We start from the raw sequence: 15,659 nt of genomic DNA, 5'->3' as shown, positions 1-15,659 counted from the left end.
GTGTGTGTGTGTGTTGCACTACATATATATAAAAGTAGATAAACAAACATTTAGTGAGACATGTTGGCTTAAATATGTCCCCTTTGCTGCTTGCTCTTACGTGTGGTGCACTTTTGACCCGTGTATCCGTTCTTGCAGGTACAGGAATATGTCGATGTGTCACAGTCTCCATTGGCGCCACATTCACCTCCTCCAGCAGTGCAGAAGGGGGCTGACGAACGAAAATACAAAACAAAAATGATAACATGCCCCAACAAACCGTAGATTGTTTTCATTTATTAAAAAAACAAGCGAAAAGAACGGCACTTCGTTATTGAATGGATGTAAAGAGAGACCCAGAGGACATTATTTCAGGTCTGTAGCCTGTTTCACTCTCTCACACTGGTGTAGTGCAAATAGTCGGTCTTACCAGAGACCATATAATAGATTGTGCACTCGCACGATATGTTGTAACGGCACTATCCGGAGGAAGGGTGTGTGTGTGTGTGTGTGTGTCTGTGTGTGTGTGTGTGTGTTGCACTACATATATATAAAAGTAGATAAACAAACATTTAGTGAGACATGTTGGCTTAAATATGTCGCCTTTGCTGCTTGCTCTTACGTGTGGTGCACTTTTCGCCCATGTATCCGTTTTTGCAGGAACAGGAATAGTCCTGTGTGTCACAATCTCCATTGGCGCCACATTCACCTCCTCCAGCAGTGCAGAAGGGGGCTGACCAAAATAAGAAAAAGACAACAACAAAAATAATATGATGCCCCAACAAACCGTAGGCTGTTTTCATTGATCAAAACAGAACTAGAAAGAATTGCACTTCTTTATTGATTGGATGTTAAAGGGAACCCAGAGGACATTATCGTCAGGTTTGTAGCCTGTTTCACTCTCTCACACTGGTGTAGTGCAAATAGTCGGTCTTACCACTGGTGCATCTCTCTCCTGTAAAACCGTTTGTACATTCGCATGATGTGTAGGAACGACACTTTCCGTTGGCACCGCAATCGTTTCCTCCCATGGTGCAGAAAGGGGCTGAAACAAACACAGTAAATTACTTTTAATTTCATTTGCACAGGCATCCGGTATGAACCACAATCAATCTGGAGTTTGTCATCTTATTTTGACAAGTGAGATACGAAGACATGCATCACACAAATCATCCACCCTGCTTATTCCATCATGGTAGTTGCCTTGCATGTCATGCACGGGTTTCTGGAGATCTATTCCCACCTGTATATTAAAAGGTGATAAGAGAAACCTCATTCAAATTAGTCGGCTGAAGATGACTCAACGGGTGTACACGGGAAATATGGCACTACTCCTGTATTGATAGTTACTAAATAGGTGCAGCAGTTGTTTAGTTTAGTTCTTGCAGCAACAGGAATATCCCCCTGTGTCGCAGTCTCCAGTGACGCCACATTCACGTCTTCCAGCTGTGCAGAAAGGGTTGACAAAAGGGGGAAGAACTTTGCCTGCGGAAACCCTAGGATATTATCACTGTTCTGTATACAAAGGGAAAGAACAGGACTTATTGACTGTATGTGAAGCGTTGGCATGCCCCTCTATTGTTACGCTGCCAGGCCTTGATATATGTCTGAAATTCTGTTGAAAGTGGTGCATTTCATTCACTCCCTCAACCAGAGATACTTTAGCATTCACAATATGACGCGCATTGAAATCTTGACACAAGCAGCATGTGGCTCTAAATCTACGACATGTAAGATCTAACAGCTGGATCTTTGTGGATATTGCTAATGACTTTAAGTAGATGCTATTTACTGGGCCACTGAATATGATCCCATAGTCATGTTCATGAATGTACAATTATACGAGTAAATAGCCTTACCAACGTCGCATCTGTCTCCAGTGTAACCGTTCATGCAGACACATGACAATGAAGAGTAGCTGCTACTTCTTGTGCAGTTTCCGTTCGGCCCACAATCGTTTCCGCCGACAACGCAAAACGGGGCTGAAAGGACTTACGGATTACAAGATCTATATTTGAACATATATCTGGCTATTATCACCATCAGATCTGGACATTATGTCAAGTCAAGTTTGTCTCGTCCGTCGATTTCTAAATATAAGTACTTGCAATTTGCAAATTTGCATCTAATGTGTATCTGATATGGATACTCCTGAACCCTACTTGGGCCAGCATTGTGGCTCAATTCTTCTCACCTGTTTTACATTTTGGTCCCGTGTACTCGTTCTTGCATGTACAGAAATATTCATTGGAGGAAGTGTCACAGTCACCATTGTCGCCACACTCGTTTCCTTTGGCAGTGCAGATTGGGGCTGTGAACATAGGATAACCCGTGATAATGAACAAGATACAAAACTAAGAGTTGATCATCACTGCTCAACATTTGATACGAAAAGAAATTATCACATTGCCATCCCATCCAGTAGTTCACAGAACACCGCTCTCTCATACCTTCCACGCATAGTTCTCTTATCCCATCCAGTAGTTTACTCTAGTATAACTCTCCCATGTGCCTTCAAATAGATCACACTAATACGCTCTATCCAGTAGTCCATACTAATAAATTTATCTTACACCCAATCGAGTAATTAATACCTATATATCTCTCCTACACCCCATCCAGTAGTCAACACTAATTTATCTCTCCTACACCCCATCCAGTAGTCCATACTAATATATCTCTCTTACACTCCATCCGACAGTTCAAATTAATATATTTCTATCACACCCCATCCAGTAGGTCGCACTAATATATCTCTCTTACACCGCATCCAGCACAAACGCGCCATATTTCGCAGGTCAGCGAGAAGCTTCTTTACGTGGGGGCAGACCACGTGGCCTTGACCTCGTGGGACACTGAGGAATGGACGAGTGTGTAGTACAGGTTTGGTCGAGTAAGATGACTGTTCGTCACGATTGTATTAGCGTGTCCAGGTAGGATGAAGCTATATAGTTGAATAGAATTTAAACAGATAGTTCATCAAATTAGAAGTAGCCCATATGAAGCTGTAACAGAGCAGAAATCTTGGAATACTAACAGATAGTATAGATAATAGAATTTAAAGTTTCATATTAAAGGTCACATGCAACCCAAAAATCATAATTAAAACACAATTATCACGTATTCATGATATAAGATATACATTGCTCCTTGTTAAAAAACAAATAAACAAAATTTTAAGCGTACAATCGCGATTCAAAAGTACAAAATATTTTGTACTTGGGCTTACTTCCCTCGAAACGAAGTCTTCGTGAGACCGAACCCAGTCATAGCGGGTGGATGTGCACTCAAGTGTAACGACGGTTTCCGATTGGCTGGTTCATTTGCTGATACGCTGAGGGCTCATTTTGTGTACAGAAAGATCATCTGTTTGATGGGCATTTTAGAACTATGGCGAGTCTGAAGAAAGTAAGATTCTTTATGGATAACAACTTCTTTTATTGTATTTGATGCGTCGTTCCAGTATGGATTCATATACCGTTGTCAAACAAAATCATATACACTGGGAGAAGTTGTTATCCATAAAGAGTGTATATAGAGATGTTGGGTTTTATAAATACATGTTCCCTGAATTTGCGGTCGATCCAATCAAAAATCACCTCAGTAGAGATGGTGAACTGCTGCATGGATAGAAACTGCCATTCGTCCAAGTACAAAGCAGGACTTGAAACTGACCTAGAGTTTGCCTAGTGGTTAAAGCGTTCGCTCGTCACGTCGAAGACCCGGGTTCGATTCCCCACATGGGTACAATGTGTGAAGCCCATTTTCTGGTGTCCCCCGCCGTGATATTGCTGGAATATTGCTAAAAAGCGGCGTAAAACTAAACGCTCTCATTTACTATAACGTGTAGCCTAATATGTGATTAATAATCGAAGCTGTGTATTGCATATTGTCTTTAGCAGACCGACAGACGTATAGGTGTCAATAAACCAGACACTGAGCTTTCCCTGTGGCAGAGGCTGCTTACCACAATTGTTTTATGTAACGAATAGATTATTTATTTGTTTGTGTACACAACCAAGATTAGACTACTGCTCACGACCTCATATTCCGAGAACCTATTCACTTCGCATGTGTATGGGCGCAGTGCAGCACAGTTCTTGGAACCATTTTTCCCCCAGCGCTGGGGTAAATTTAGTGAATCGTTTGAACTGCGATTTCGCGGGCTTTTTCATCACGTTTTCTCAACTTTATAGGCTGAATTGACATTTTTGATGATTTGTTTCGGTAAGTGCATACCGAAAGGTATCAGAATCTGCAAAGTTGTGTTTTACGTTGCATGTGACCTTTAAGTTTCTTTCCCCATTATAAGAGAATCACGTTTAGTTCCCCATGTCTGTTGGGTGGATTATTTCATCCATTTATAGCCAAGAGACTCACGTTTAGTTCCTCATGTTTGTTGGGTGGATTATTTCATCCATTTATAGCCAAGAGACTCACGTTTAGTTCCCCCTTTTTGTTGGGTAGATTATTTCATCCATTTATAGCCAAGAGACTCACGTTTAGTTCCCCCTTTTTGTTGGGTAGATTATTTCATCCATTTATAGCCAAGAGACTCACGTTTAGTTCCCCATGTTTGTTGGGTGGATTATTTCATCCATTTATAGCCAAGAGACTCACGTTTAGTTCCTCATATTTGTTGGGTAGATTATTTCATCCATTTATAGCCAAGAGACTCACGTTTAGTTCCCCATGTTTGTTGGGTAGATTATTTCATCCATTTATAGCCAAGAGACTCACGTTTAGTTCCCCATGTTTGTTGGGTAGATTATTTCATCCATTTATAGCCAAGAGAATCACGTTTAGTTCCCGAAGTAGTAGACTACAAAAGTTTTCAATTCCACTGCGCACCAATACATAATCACATCCCATCAGGTAGGTCACACTAATAAATATCCTTTACACCTTTACACCCTATCCAGTTCACAGCGACATATATATATATATATACTACCAACAGAAAATATGGGAACCAAGAAATTGAATGTAGATGACTTTGACTGTGACAGGGTCCGTTATCGTGGTGTATCTCCCAAACGCAACATCCAATGACAATGGAATTTCGCATAATGCATGCCCAGCACGTGCTACACGCGCATACAGAAGTTAACTCCTGTAAATGTACTGGAGATGTCGCAATCACTAATGCAATAGAGATTGACACTTACTGACAGAAATGCCTCCGAGGCAGTATCTCGGTGAAGCAACAAAATGGAGAATTGTGGGGATGATAGAGGGGGTACATCATTATGTGAAGTTGCCCGGCAGATGGGTAAATCAAAAAGTGTAATTTCACGCCTGTGGGATAAGTACAGTCAAACGGGTGGGGTTGCAACGAGACCTGGGCGTGGTAGACCAAAATCAACAACACCACGACAGGATCGTCTCATTACGTTAATTGCTCTACGCGATAGGTTTAAATCGGCCCCTGCCATCAATAGAGAATTCCGCACACTCACTGGAAGACGCATTTCAACCTCAACCGTTAAAAACCGACGCTATCAAGCTCGTCTGAAAGCAAGACGGCCTTTTAAGGGTGTCACCCTTTCAGCTCACCATAATCGCCAAAGATTGGCATGGGCTAGGCAGCATCAGGGACGGGTTATGCGCCACTGGCGTTACACCATGTTCTCTGATGAGTCAAGGTTTTGCCTACGATTCACAGATGGCAGAAAACGTTGTTGGCGTCGGAGCGGGGAGCGATATGCCAGAGCAGCAATTCTTGACCATGATCGATATGGAGGTGGTAGTGTCATGGTTTGGGGTTGGATTACACATGACAGACGATCAGATTTAGTCATCATTAACGGAGCCATGACTGGTCAGCGATACGTTGACCAAATATTGCGTCCCGTTGTTGCTCCATTGGCTCGAGTTATCGGCCGAAATTTTGTATTCCAAGATGATAATGCCAGAGCACATCGGGCCCGAATTGTCTCCGCTTATCTCCGACAAGAAGGTATCCAGACATTGGACTGGCCCTCTAAGTCCCCAGACCTGTCCCCAATTGAACATCTCTGGGACGTTCTTGGTCGAAGGGTGTACGCCAGGGACCCAGGACCCGCCAACCTGGCCCAGCTTGGTGCAACTCTCCAAGAGGAATGGCGGGCAATACCACGGACAACCATCCGGAAATTGATTAACAGCATGCCATCAAGGTGCCGTGAATGTGTTGCCCAACATGGTGGACACACCAGATATTGAACTTGACGCCTAAAATTGATTTAGTGGATACTTAAAGCAGTTTCAAATTCGCTATTATTTCATTAGTTCCCTTATTTCTTGTCGGTAGTATAATATAATATATCTCTCTTACAACCAAACCAGTAGTTCATACGAATACAATTCTCTTACACCCCATCCAGCGCTTTATACTAACATATCTGTCTCACATCCCATCCAGCGCTTCTTACTAATATATCTCTCTTACACCCCATCCAGTAGTTCATACTAATACATATCTCTGACACAACATCCAGTGGTCAGTACGAATATATCTTTCTTACACTGCATCCAGCTGTTTACACTAATATGTATACTTCAAACCCCTTGGACTGAAGAACAGTTCGTGGAATGCGTATTCGGACATGTTAGTGGATGTTTTGTTCTTGGACAGTGTGATGTGGTCGCAAACGCACTACGCTTCGCGGAAAGGACTTCTGCACGAAATTTCCATGCATGTATCTGATATAAGAACAGTTCGTGATTCTGCAAAACAGTATTAGGGTTAGGTTAGGAGTGTTATGACACTGATTATGTGACGTCTGTGTGTTAGATGTTGAACAGTTCACATGTTAGAAATTAGTTGGTCATAATCGGACCTCAGTGGGATATTGCCAGTGTGCGGTGTCTTACACTCGTTAGTTTGTTGTAGACAGACAATTGTGGGGAAATAAAATTTGGGTTTGGATAAATGGAATTTTGTTTTGTTTTGTAAATTCCACTGCAAAACACCCCTTATAGTACTTCTTAGTAATATATCTATCTTACACCCCATCCAATAGTTCATACAAATGTTTCTGCCACACCCCATGCAGCAGGTCACACTAATATATATCTCTTACACTCCATCCAATAGTTCATACAAATGTTTCTGCCACACCCCATGCAGTAGGTCACACTAATATATATCTCTTACACCCCTCCAGTAGTTCATGCTCATATAGTTCTGTTACATCCCATCCAGTACTAAACACACATATACCACTCCCTTACATCCCATCTAGCAGTTCATAATAATATATATCTCTCACACTCAACCCAGTAGTTCAAACTAATATATCTCTTTTACACCACATCCAGCAGTTCATACTAAAGTGAAGGTAAAATTTGAAGCAACACCAATATTTCACGATCCCTAATTTAGATAAATTCGATTCTATGCAAGTGTAAGGGTTTCTCACAGCTATAAATTTGACATATACAGAGGAAGAGGTATAGACAATGACAACATAAGGAAGGAAACGTTCATTTCTTTCAGTTTACTGAACAACACCAGTTTCTTTACAGGTGTGTCAAATCACTGAAATGTTACCTGAAAAATGTTTGTCAATTCATTGAAGAAAAGTCCATGCAGTTGTACAGTAAGTGTTCGGGAAACATTCTATGGCATTCAGAGAAGCAGAATGACGTCATTAATTGCATCAAAAGTTATGCAGAATCTTCAATAATGGGTGTATCCGCCATGACTGTCTTGCCAACGACGTCTCATAGACACTACCAGGTTCCTCAGGAAAGGCATAGGAAGGTGATTCCATTCGTACACAACTGCATCAGAGAGCTCTCTGAAAGTGTTAACTGGTTGATCACGACGATAAATACGCCTCCCAATAGCGTCCCAGACATGTTCAATTGGATTCAAATCTGGACTTGGCAATCCATAGAATCAATGCCATGTTGTTGTTTAAGGTCCTGAACAAGCCTAGCCCTATGAGCACGAGCATTGTCATCTACCTTATCTAGTAGTTGAAAATCAAATATATCCCTAACACCCCAGCCAGTAGTTCATACTAATATACCTCTCTCACACATCCCATCCAGCAGTACATACTAATATACCTCTCTTTCACATCACATCAAGCAGTACATACTAATATACCATTCTTTCACATCTCATCAAGCAGTTCATACTAATATACCTCTCTCACACATCCCATCCAGCAGTACATACTAATATACCTCTCTTTCACATCCCATCAAGCAGAACACACTAACATACCACTTTTTCACATCCCATCAAGCAGTTCATACTAATATGCCTCTCTCACAGATCCCATCCAGCAGTACATACTAATATACCTCTCTCTCACATCCCATCCAGCACTACATACTAATATACCTCTCTCACAAATCCCATCCAGCAGTACACACTAAAATACCACTCTTTCACATCCCATCAAGCAGTACACACTAATACTCCACCTTTTCACATCCCATCAAGCAGTACATACTAATATACCTCTCTCACACATTACATCCAGCAGTACATACTAATATACCTCTCTCACACATCCCATCAAGCAGTACACACTAATATACCTCTCTTTCACATCCCATCAAGCAGTACATACTAATATACCATTCTTTCACATCTCATCAAGCAGTTCATACTAATATGCCTCTCTCACACATTCCATCAGGCAGTACATACTAATATACCTCTCTCTCACATCCCATCCAGCAGTACATACTAATATACCACTCTTTCACATCCCATCAAACAGTACACATTAATATACCACTCTTTCACATCCCATCAAGCAGTTCATACTAATATGCCTCTCTCACACATCCCATCAAGCAGTACATACTAATATACCACTTTTTCACATCCCATCAAGCAGTTTGTACTAATATACCTCTCTCTCACATCCCATTAATGAGTTCATACTAATATATATTTCTCACACCCCATCTAGTCTATCTAGTCGCTCGCGCTGTGAAGCTGTTGGTGTACTAGCTCTGCAAATATTGGCTTTTTTCATTGGTTTGTGACTACATTACTGTAGATATTTTTAGATTTGTATAATGCTTATAACCCCAGGATCAGTCTGGTATTTTCATTTTTGATATATTCCAAAAAAAACAAATGTTGACTTTGTTGGTGTTTTTACTTCAAATTTGTTGTGAAAATCGTGTGCAACAAGAAGCTGAGCGCTCAACCTAATGTGTGAAGTCAATCAACACCAACTCTCCTACTCAAAGGTCTCTGCTGTGGCATATTGTCTCTATTCACCCTACACTCCCCAGCTCTATTGTTGACGATGTTCAGCATGCGGGCATACCACTCCGCTCAATCAGAAGGAAGAAAAGAAGTTGTAGGGTAGGAAGCAAAAAACAAAGGAAAATAAGAACTGTGTCTCTTTCATGTGAAAATACGATTATGCAATCTCTTTCAAGAGGTACAGGCGTGAACTTTCTTAATCTGGTTAATGTTGACCATCATAAGAAATCAGGTAAACGTAAAGCTGCATTGTGGAATCACAGTCATGTTGAAATAAGACATCTGACATTTATGACATTATCATTGATGACAAACTTGACATTTATTTATCACCGAGTCTTGGCTAAAGGCTAGTGGTGACGAGGCAGTTATGGCAGAGATGACCCCTCCCAGATACTCACTCCTACATGCCCTCCGGGCTAACGTCACTGGCGGAGGTATTGCAATCATCCACAGGAACTCTAAGTCAGTATAACGAAGTCGGCAGACAACGCGTACAGTTCCTTTGAGTGTATGGATATTCCAATGTCATGTTCAGACATTAGGCTACGCAGAGTGTGTATATATAGACCTCCACCCTCTAAGTCTAATCGGATTCTTAAAGCAGATTTTCATCAGGACTTCCCTCTTAATCTTGATAGACATTTACAGATGAATTCCATCCTTCTTGGTGATTTCAATATCCACTATGAGTGTAGTGATAATGCAGACGTCAAGAAGTTTATCAAACTTCTAGATAGTCATTCCTTGACCCAACATGTAGATACAGCGACTCACAGAAATGGTCATGTACATTGACTGGGCTGTATCAAGAGGTCTCAGTGATCTTGTTACTGACGTAGCGGTCCAAGATAGACAAATGTCAGACCACTTCTCTATAACATTCAAATTATCTTTAACGTTACCACCCTCACAGCGTGTTGAAGTCAAATTTAGGAATCTGAAGGCAATTGATCAAGACCATTTCAGGCATGACTTAGCCAATTCTGCACTTGTCCAGTATCCCCCTGACGATCTTGAGGATCTTGTCGACGCTTACGATAAGATTCTATCCGATCTCATCTATACGCATGCTTGTGTTGCTGTGAAAAATATCAACCCTAAAAGATCATCTCCCTGGTACGAAATGCAAAACTACATCGCCGTAAAGCAGAGCGTCAGTGGCGAAAGTCAATGTTAGAAATACATAGGCAAATTTATAAGAAAGCTAGAAATGAAGTTTCACAAGTATTTCGTAACGCAAAAGCGACTCACTGCTTGTCTAAGATTGTCAAACATTCAAACAATCCAAAATCATTACATCGATTTGTTTCCTCTCTTTGGGGAAAGAAAAGAAAGGTGTCTTGCCTCCACCCTCCTGTGAAATACACTTAGCTGATGATTTCAGTGGATATTGTCTTTCCAAGATTGAGAAGATTCGTGTGGAATTGGACATTGCAACTTCCGGTCATAGTGTCGGTTTGATGCCCCATGTTTCAGTGATGCTCCTATCGATTCCTCCAACGAGTTTTCTGAGAGTGAAGAGATGTCTCTCATTAACGATTGTAACTCCACTACACGTGAGCTGGATCCGCCACCTACCAAAGCGCTGCTCATGTACTCTGATATCCTTATGCCCGTGATTACAAGGATTATCAAGAGTCTAGAAACTGACTCTGTGCCTACATGTTTCAAGAGAGCAGTAGTGAAGCTTCTTCTAGAGAAACAGGATCTAGATTCATATACTCTCAGTAACTATAGGCCTGTATCAAACTTGTCTTTCTTATCTAAAGTGCTGGAGTTAAATGCCGACTGTAAGTCTGGGTTGCATATAGGTTAGGACATTGCACGGAAACTGCGCTACTTCGCATAATGAACGACATGCGTTTGTGGATAAGATCTTTGTTTATTAGTATTGTTGGATCTCTCTGTGGCCTTCGATAATATAGATCATGAGAGAATAGCTGTGACACCGAGAGATTCCATTGGTGTCAACGGGGCTGTGCTGAAATGGTTTGTGAATCCTATCTCTCTGACAGAGTCCAGTCTGTTTGTATTGGCGACTGCAGCTCGGAACCAGCGGTCTTGAAGTACGGTGTTCCCCAGGGATCAGTGCTCGGGCCAATCTTGTTCAGTCTGTATACTTCACACCTAGGGAAGTATATCTCATCAACAGAAATGCTGCATCACATGTACGCCGACGATACTCAGCTACTCAATGTTTTCCAACCTGGGGATTCTGCCCAAGCTGCCAGTGCTCTTGAAGCTTGTGCTGATGGGGTCAAGTCATGGATGACACAGAATAAACTCAAGCTAAATGATATCAAGGCTGAGGCACTTCTTGCTGGTACTCTCCCAAAACGTCTCACTGCTGACGTAGTCACGGTGCGAGTAGGGGACTCTAACATTCCTCTCTCTGAACGTGTAAGACATCCTGGAGTTCTATTTGACAGCAATCTCTCTATGGACTATCATATAACCAATTTGTGTAAAACCTGCTACTTCCACCTGAGGAATATTGGATCAGTTCGGGATTACCTCTCGACTGATATGGCGCATATGCTGATTAGAACTCTTGTCCCGTCTAGACTGGACTACGTGAACAGTCCTTTAGTCAGTTAACAAAAGATCAGATAACAAAGGCTGCTCGCATTGTGACGAGAACATAGAAAACGGCACATATCACACCTGTACTTGTGTCACTACACTGACTCCCCATCGAAGCTCGTGTCCAGTATAAAATCTTGACTCTAACATATCAATGCTTCCATGAGACTGCACCAGAGTACCTGACAGAGTTAGTTGAGCAGTATGTCCCATTTCGTGTATTGAGATCAGCAGATAAGCTCCTTAAAGTGCCCAAAGTAAACCTAAAAATGTTTGGACAGAGGTCATTTTCAGTTCTCGCCCCATCACTATGGAATGATCTACCTTTCCAACTAAGGGCGTCTACATCATTGACTATATTCAAAACCCGCTTGAAGACATATCTCTTCAAAAGACTCTACAATGTATAATACATCCAATGACAATACATTTGTACATATTCTGTAACGCATAGAGCAGACACTTAGTGTCTGGAGATTCTGCGCATTATAAGTTTATTTTGCTTTACAGATTAAGATAGATATGCAGCTGAGAGGGTTTGGGTGATCCTGGCACTGTCAGGCCGGTAAGGCTCATCATCAGCTCAGGGCCCGCGCCCCTCTACACGCAGCCCAGACAGCGAATTGGACTTCTCTCAGGAAACACTCCCTAGTCGAACCCACCAAGAACTTTCCGGAGAATATGGAGGCTCCCCAATACTGCAGCCTTCTACATTACCCAGATTGTCAGAAGGGCTGTGCTCCCGGTGGAGAACCCGGGCACTCTCCTCATCTGTGCCAAGATATGAAACCAAGGGCACCGAGAACAATGGGGAGCCTGACGACAGTGCACATGGGATGCAAGCGAGACATTTCAAAGACGAGGTCCGCATACTTATCATGCTTTTCCTGAATCTTGCCAATCACATTGCTGTCAAAAGGGACCGAAAATTCTATCATATGATATTCTATGATTGGCCTATTCCAGAGAAGTTTAAAAGCATCATTTTCCAGGACGCCCTGGACATGTCCAGGTTCGTACCATGGATGGACCTCATGGTCAAAGCCACAGGCATGGCGGAGACGATAGTAAAAGCAGCAAGCCATGCCATCATGTCTTTTAAGATATGCTGTTTGTGCCAAGGAAGGGAATTCACTGAAAAGGTGCAGTGCAGTCGACATTTCGTGTTCACATTTTGGTTACGAATCACATTTTGGCGATTGCGAGTGGGAAGTGACTGGTCCTGAGCAGCAAAAAGGAAGCCCTCAGTTTCACATTTGAGTCCAGCCGACTTCATCTAGGCGAAGGAGTCGGTTGGATTGCTGTTCTGTTCCACACACTGCATGTACACACGATGCAGTGGCTTCTCAGACATCTTCTCCACAAAGGACCAACTCTGTGCAGACTTCAACCTGGTTTAGGAATAGGAGAGGAGTGGCACAGCAAAAGTATTGGTGGCTTTGACCTTGTTTCGTGCATTTAGCTCTGAACTCCGGATTTTCTTCAAACGAGATATATACTCGGCCCGAAGTTTATCTTGAATTCTGGAGTTAGTCTCGAACTTGCATTCCAAGATAGGTGTAGGCCTGATCTTCCACAAGATGCTCACTAACCCCTCCCCCTTGTAACTTGACTGATCCATCATGAGTTACCTTGCCACGTTTTAAGTGAAGGTTAACGTTATTACATTTGTCGAGTCCAAATGTCATGCCGATATCATTAGAAAGGGACTCGACAAGGAGAATCCGTTCTTTCAAATTTTATCTCCTTTGGCAAGGAGCTCGGTGTCATCTGTGTAGAGGAGATGAGTAAGAGGTGTTGGGGATCTGTGCTGAGGAGGTCAGGGGTGGTAACCCTCCTCCCTATTGAGCAGAAAACTCAAAGGATTTAAAGACAGATGAAAAAAGCAAAGGACTGAAGGAGTCCCCCTGGAAAATTCCCCTTCTGCTTGGAAAAGATTCCGGTCTGCACGAGTACATCTCAAGTTGAGTCGACCAGCAACTCTTTAAAGACTTGAGTAAATCAAGAAGTCGCCCAGGGAGGTCAATACACTGAAGAGACTTCAGAATCCATTCGTGAGGGACAGAGTCATATGCCTTTTTGTAGTCAATCCAGCAGATGGAGAGCTTGCGGTGATACATTTTAGCCTCTTCCAAATCATTTTCTGTACAAGACGTTGATCCTTGCACCCCCAACATCCCTTTCTCGCCCCCATCTGCTCTCTGTAAATTATCTCATTGGAAGAGCAGTAAGATGACACGAGGTTTGGCAAACACCCTGTGAATAATTTGTATTGAGTATTCAAACACGTGATAGGGCGGAAGTTTTTGGGATCAGTCAAGTCTCCTTTTATCAGGAGTATTGTGCGACCTTTGCAGAACCATGGAGGAACATCACCTGTGTCCACAAGAGAATTAAAACAGTGAAGTAATGGTGTTTGGACGCAGGGAAACAGTTTCCAATACCGGTTTCGAATGCCATCAGGCCCTGAAGCTGTATTAGGTTTGGACTTTTTAGTGACACTTTTCAGGCAATCTGGTGAGATGTAACATACAAACGACCTAGTTACTTTCTCATGCACTGCTTGGTCATAATCACCAACCCATGGTGCCTCCAGGTTACAGTCGCCGAGTACAGACCACAACTGTTTCCAGAACATTCCATTGGCAGCCATGGGAGGTCGTTTATCATGCTCACCAACACCACTTGTCTTGAGTTGCCTGTAAAATTGCTTTTCATTATTTCTAAAGAGTTTATTTTGTTTGATAAATTTTTTTCTCTTTTCCCATTTTTTCTTTCTTTCTGTCCAAACCTTTATTTTCGCCTTGAGGGAATAATGAATTTGGAGAAGCACCTTTTCTTTTGTTGTCTTGTATTGTAGTTTTAATTTTCTCCATATTGCCTTTGCTTTTAAGGCACAGCTCTATCCATTACGTTTTACAAGAAACCGGTTTTTCTTTGGTCTTTGGTTGTTATTATTAGAGGGTTTGTCACGTTCTCCAACATCCAGTAGTTTACACTGATATCAGTCTCTCAAACCATTCAGTAGTTCACACTGACATCACTCTTTGCTCACTCAATAGTTACCACTGATATGACTCTCACCCCCAACTCAGTAGTTACCACTGATATGACTCTCACCCCCAACTCAATAGTTCACACTGATATGACTCTCACCTCCAACTCAGTAGTTACCACTGATACCACGCTCTCTAACATCCAGTAGTTTACACTGATATCAGTCTCTCACCCTATTCAGTAGTTCACACTGATATCACTCTTTTCTCACTCAATAGTTACCACTGATATGACTCTCACCCCCAACTCAGTAGTTACCACTGATATCACGCTCTCTAACATCCAGTAGTTTACACTGATATCAGTCTCTCAAACCACTCAGTAGTTCACACTGATATGACTCTCACCCCCAACTCAGTAGTTACCACTGATATCACGCTCTCTAACATCCAGTAGTTTACACTGATATCAATCTCTCACCCTATTCAGTAGTTCACACTGATATCACTCTTTTCTCACTCAGTAGTTCACACTGATATGACTCTCACCCCCAACTCAGTAGTTACCACTGATATCACGCTCTCTAACATCCAGTTGTTTACATTGATATCACTCTCTCATCCCACTCAGTAGTTTACGCTGATAAGACGCTCTCCAATATCCAGTGGTTCACACTAATATGACTCTCTCATCCCAATCTAATAGTTTACGCTAACATCACAATCTCACCCCGTCGACTGTTTCACACTGATATCATTCTCTCACCCCTGGCCCCTAGTATATATTAATATCATCCTCTCTTCCCATCCAATAGTCCACATTAATATCACTCTCTCTCTCTTCAAATCCAGGGCCCATATTACTAACATGTTTT

General features: G+C 42.1%; 1 protein-coding gene across 1 annotated transcript in view; it reads right to left on the bottom strand.

The window, feature by feature from the left end:
* LOC137267852 (neurogenic locus notch homolog protein 1-like) overlaps positions 1-15,659 on the bottom strand; it is an 87,741-nt gene that overhangs the window by 60,514 nt on the left and 11,568 nt on the right. The window contains exons 3-7 of the mRNA XM_067802279.1: positions 2,174-2,290; positions 1,839-1,961; positions 917-1,024; positions 602-712; positions 101-211 (exon numbers count right to left, since the gene is read on the bottom strand). Of these exons, the coding sequence (XP_067658380.1) occupies positions 101-211; positions 602-712; positions 917-1,024; positions 1,839-1,961; positions 2,174-2,290 (570 nt within the window). The remainder of the gene's footprint in view (positions 1-100; positions 212-601; positions 713-916; positions 1,025-1,838; positions 1,962-2,173; positions 2,291-15,659) is intronic.

The sequence above is a fragment of the Haliotis asinina genome, chromosome 16 (assembly GCF_037392515.1).
Source record: "Haliotis asinina isolate JCU_RB_2024 chromosome 16, JCU_Hal_asi_v2, whole genome shotgun sequence".
Classification (NCBI taxonomy): domain Eukaryota; kingdom Metazoa; phylum Mollusca; class Gastropoda; order Lepetellida; family Haliotidae; genus Haliotis; species Haliotis asinina.
The sequence above is the reverse complement of the archived record's forward strand: the minus strand, read 5'-3'. Positions and strand labels throughout refer to the sequence as shown.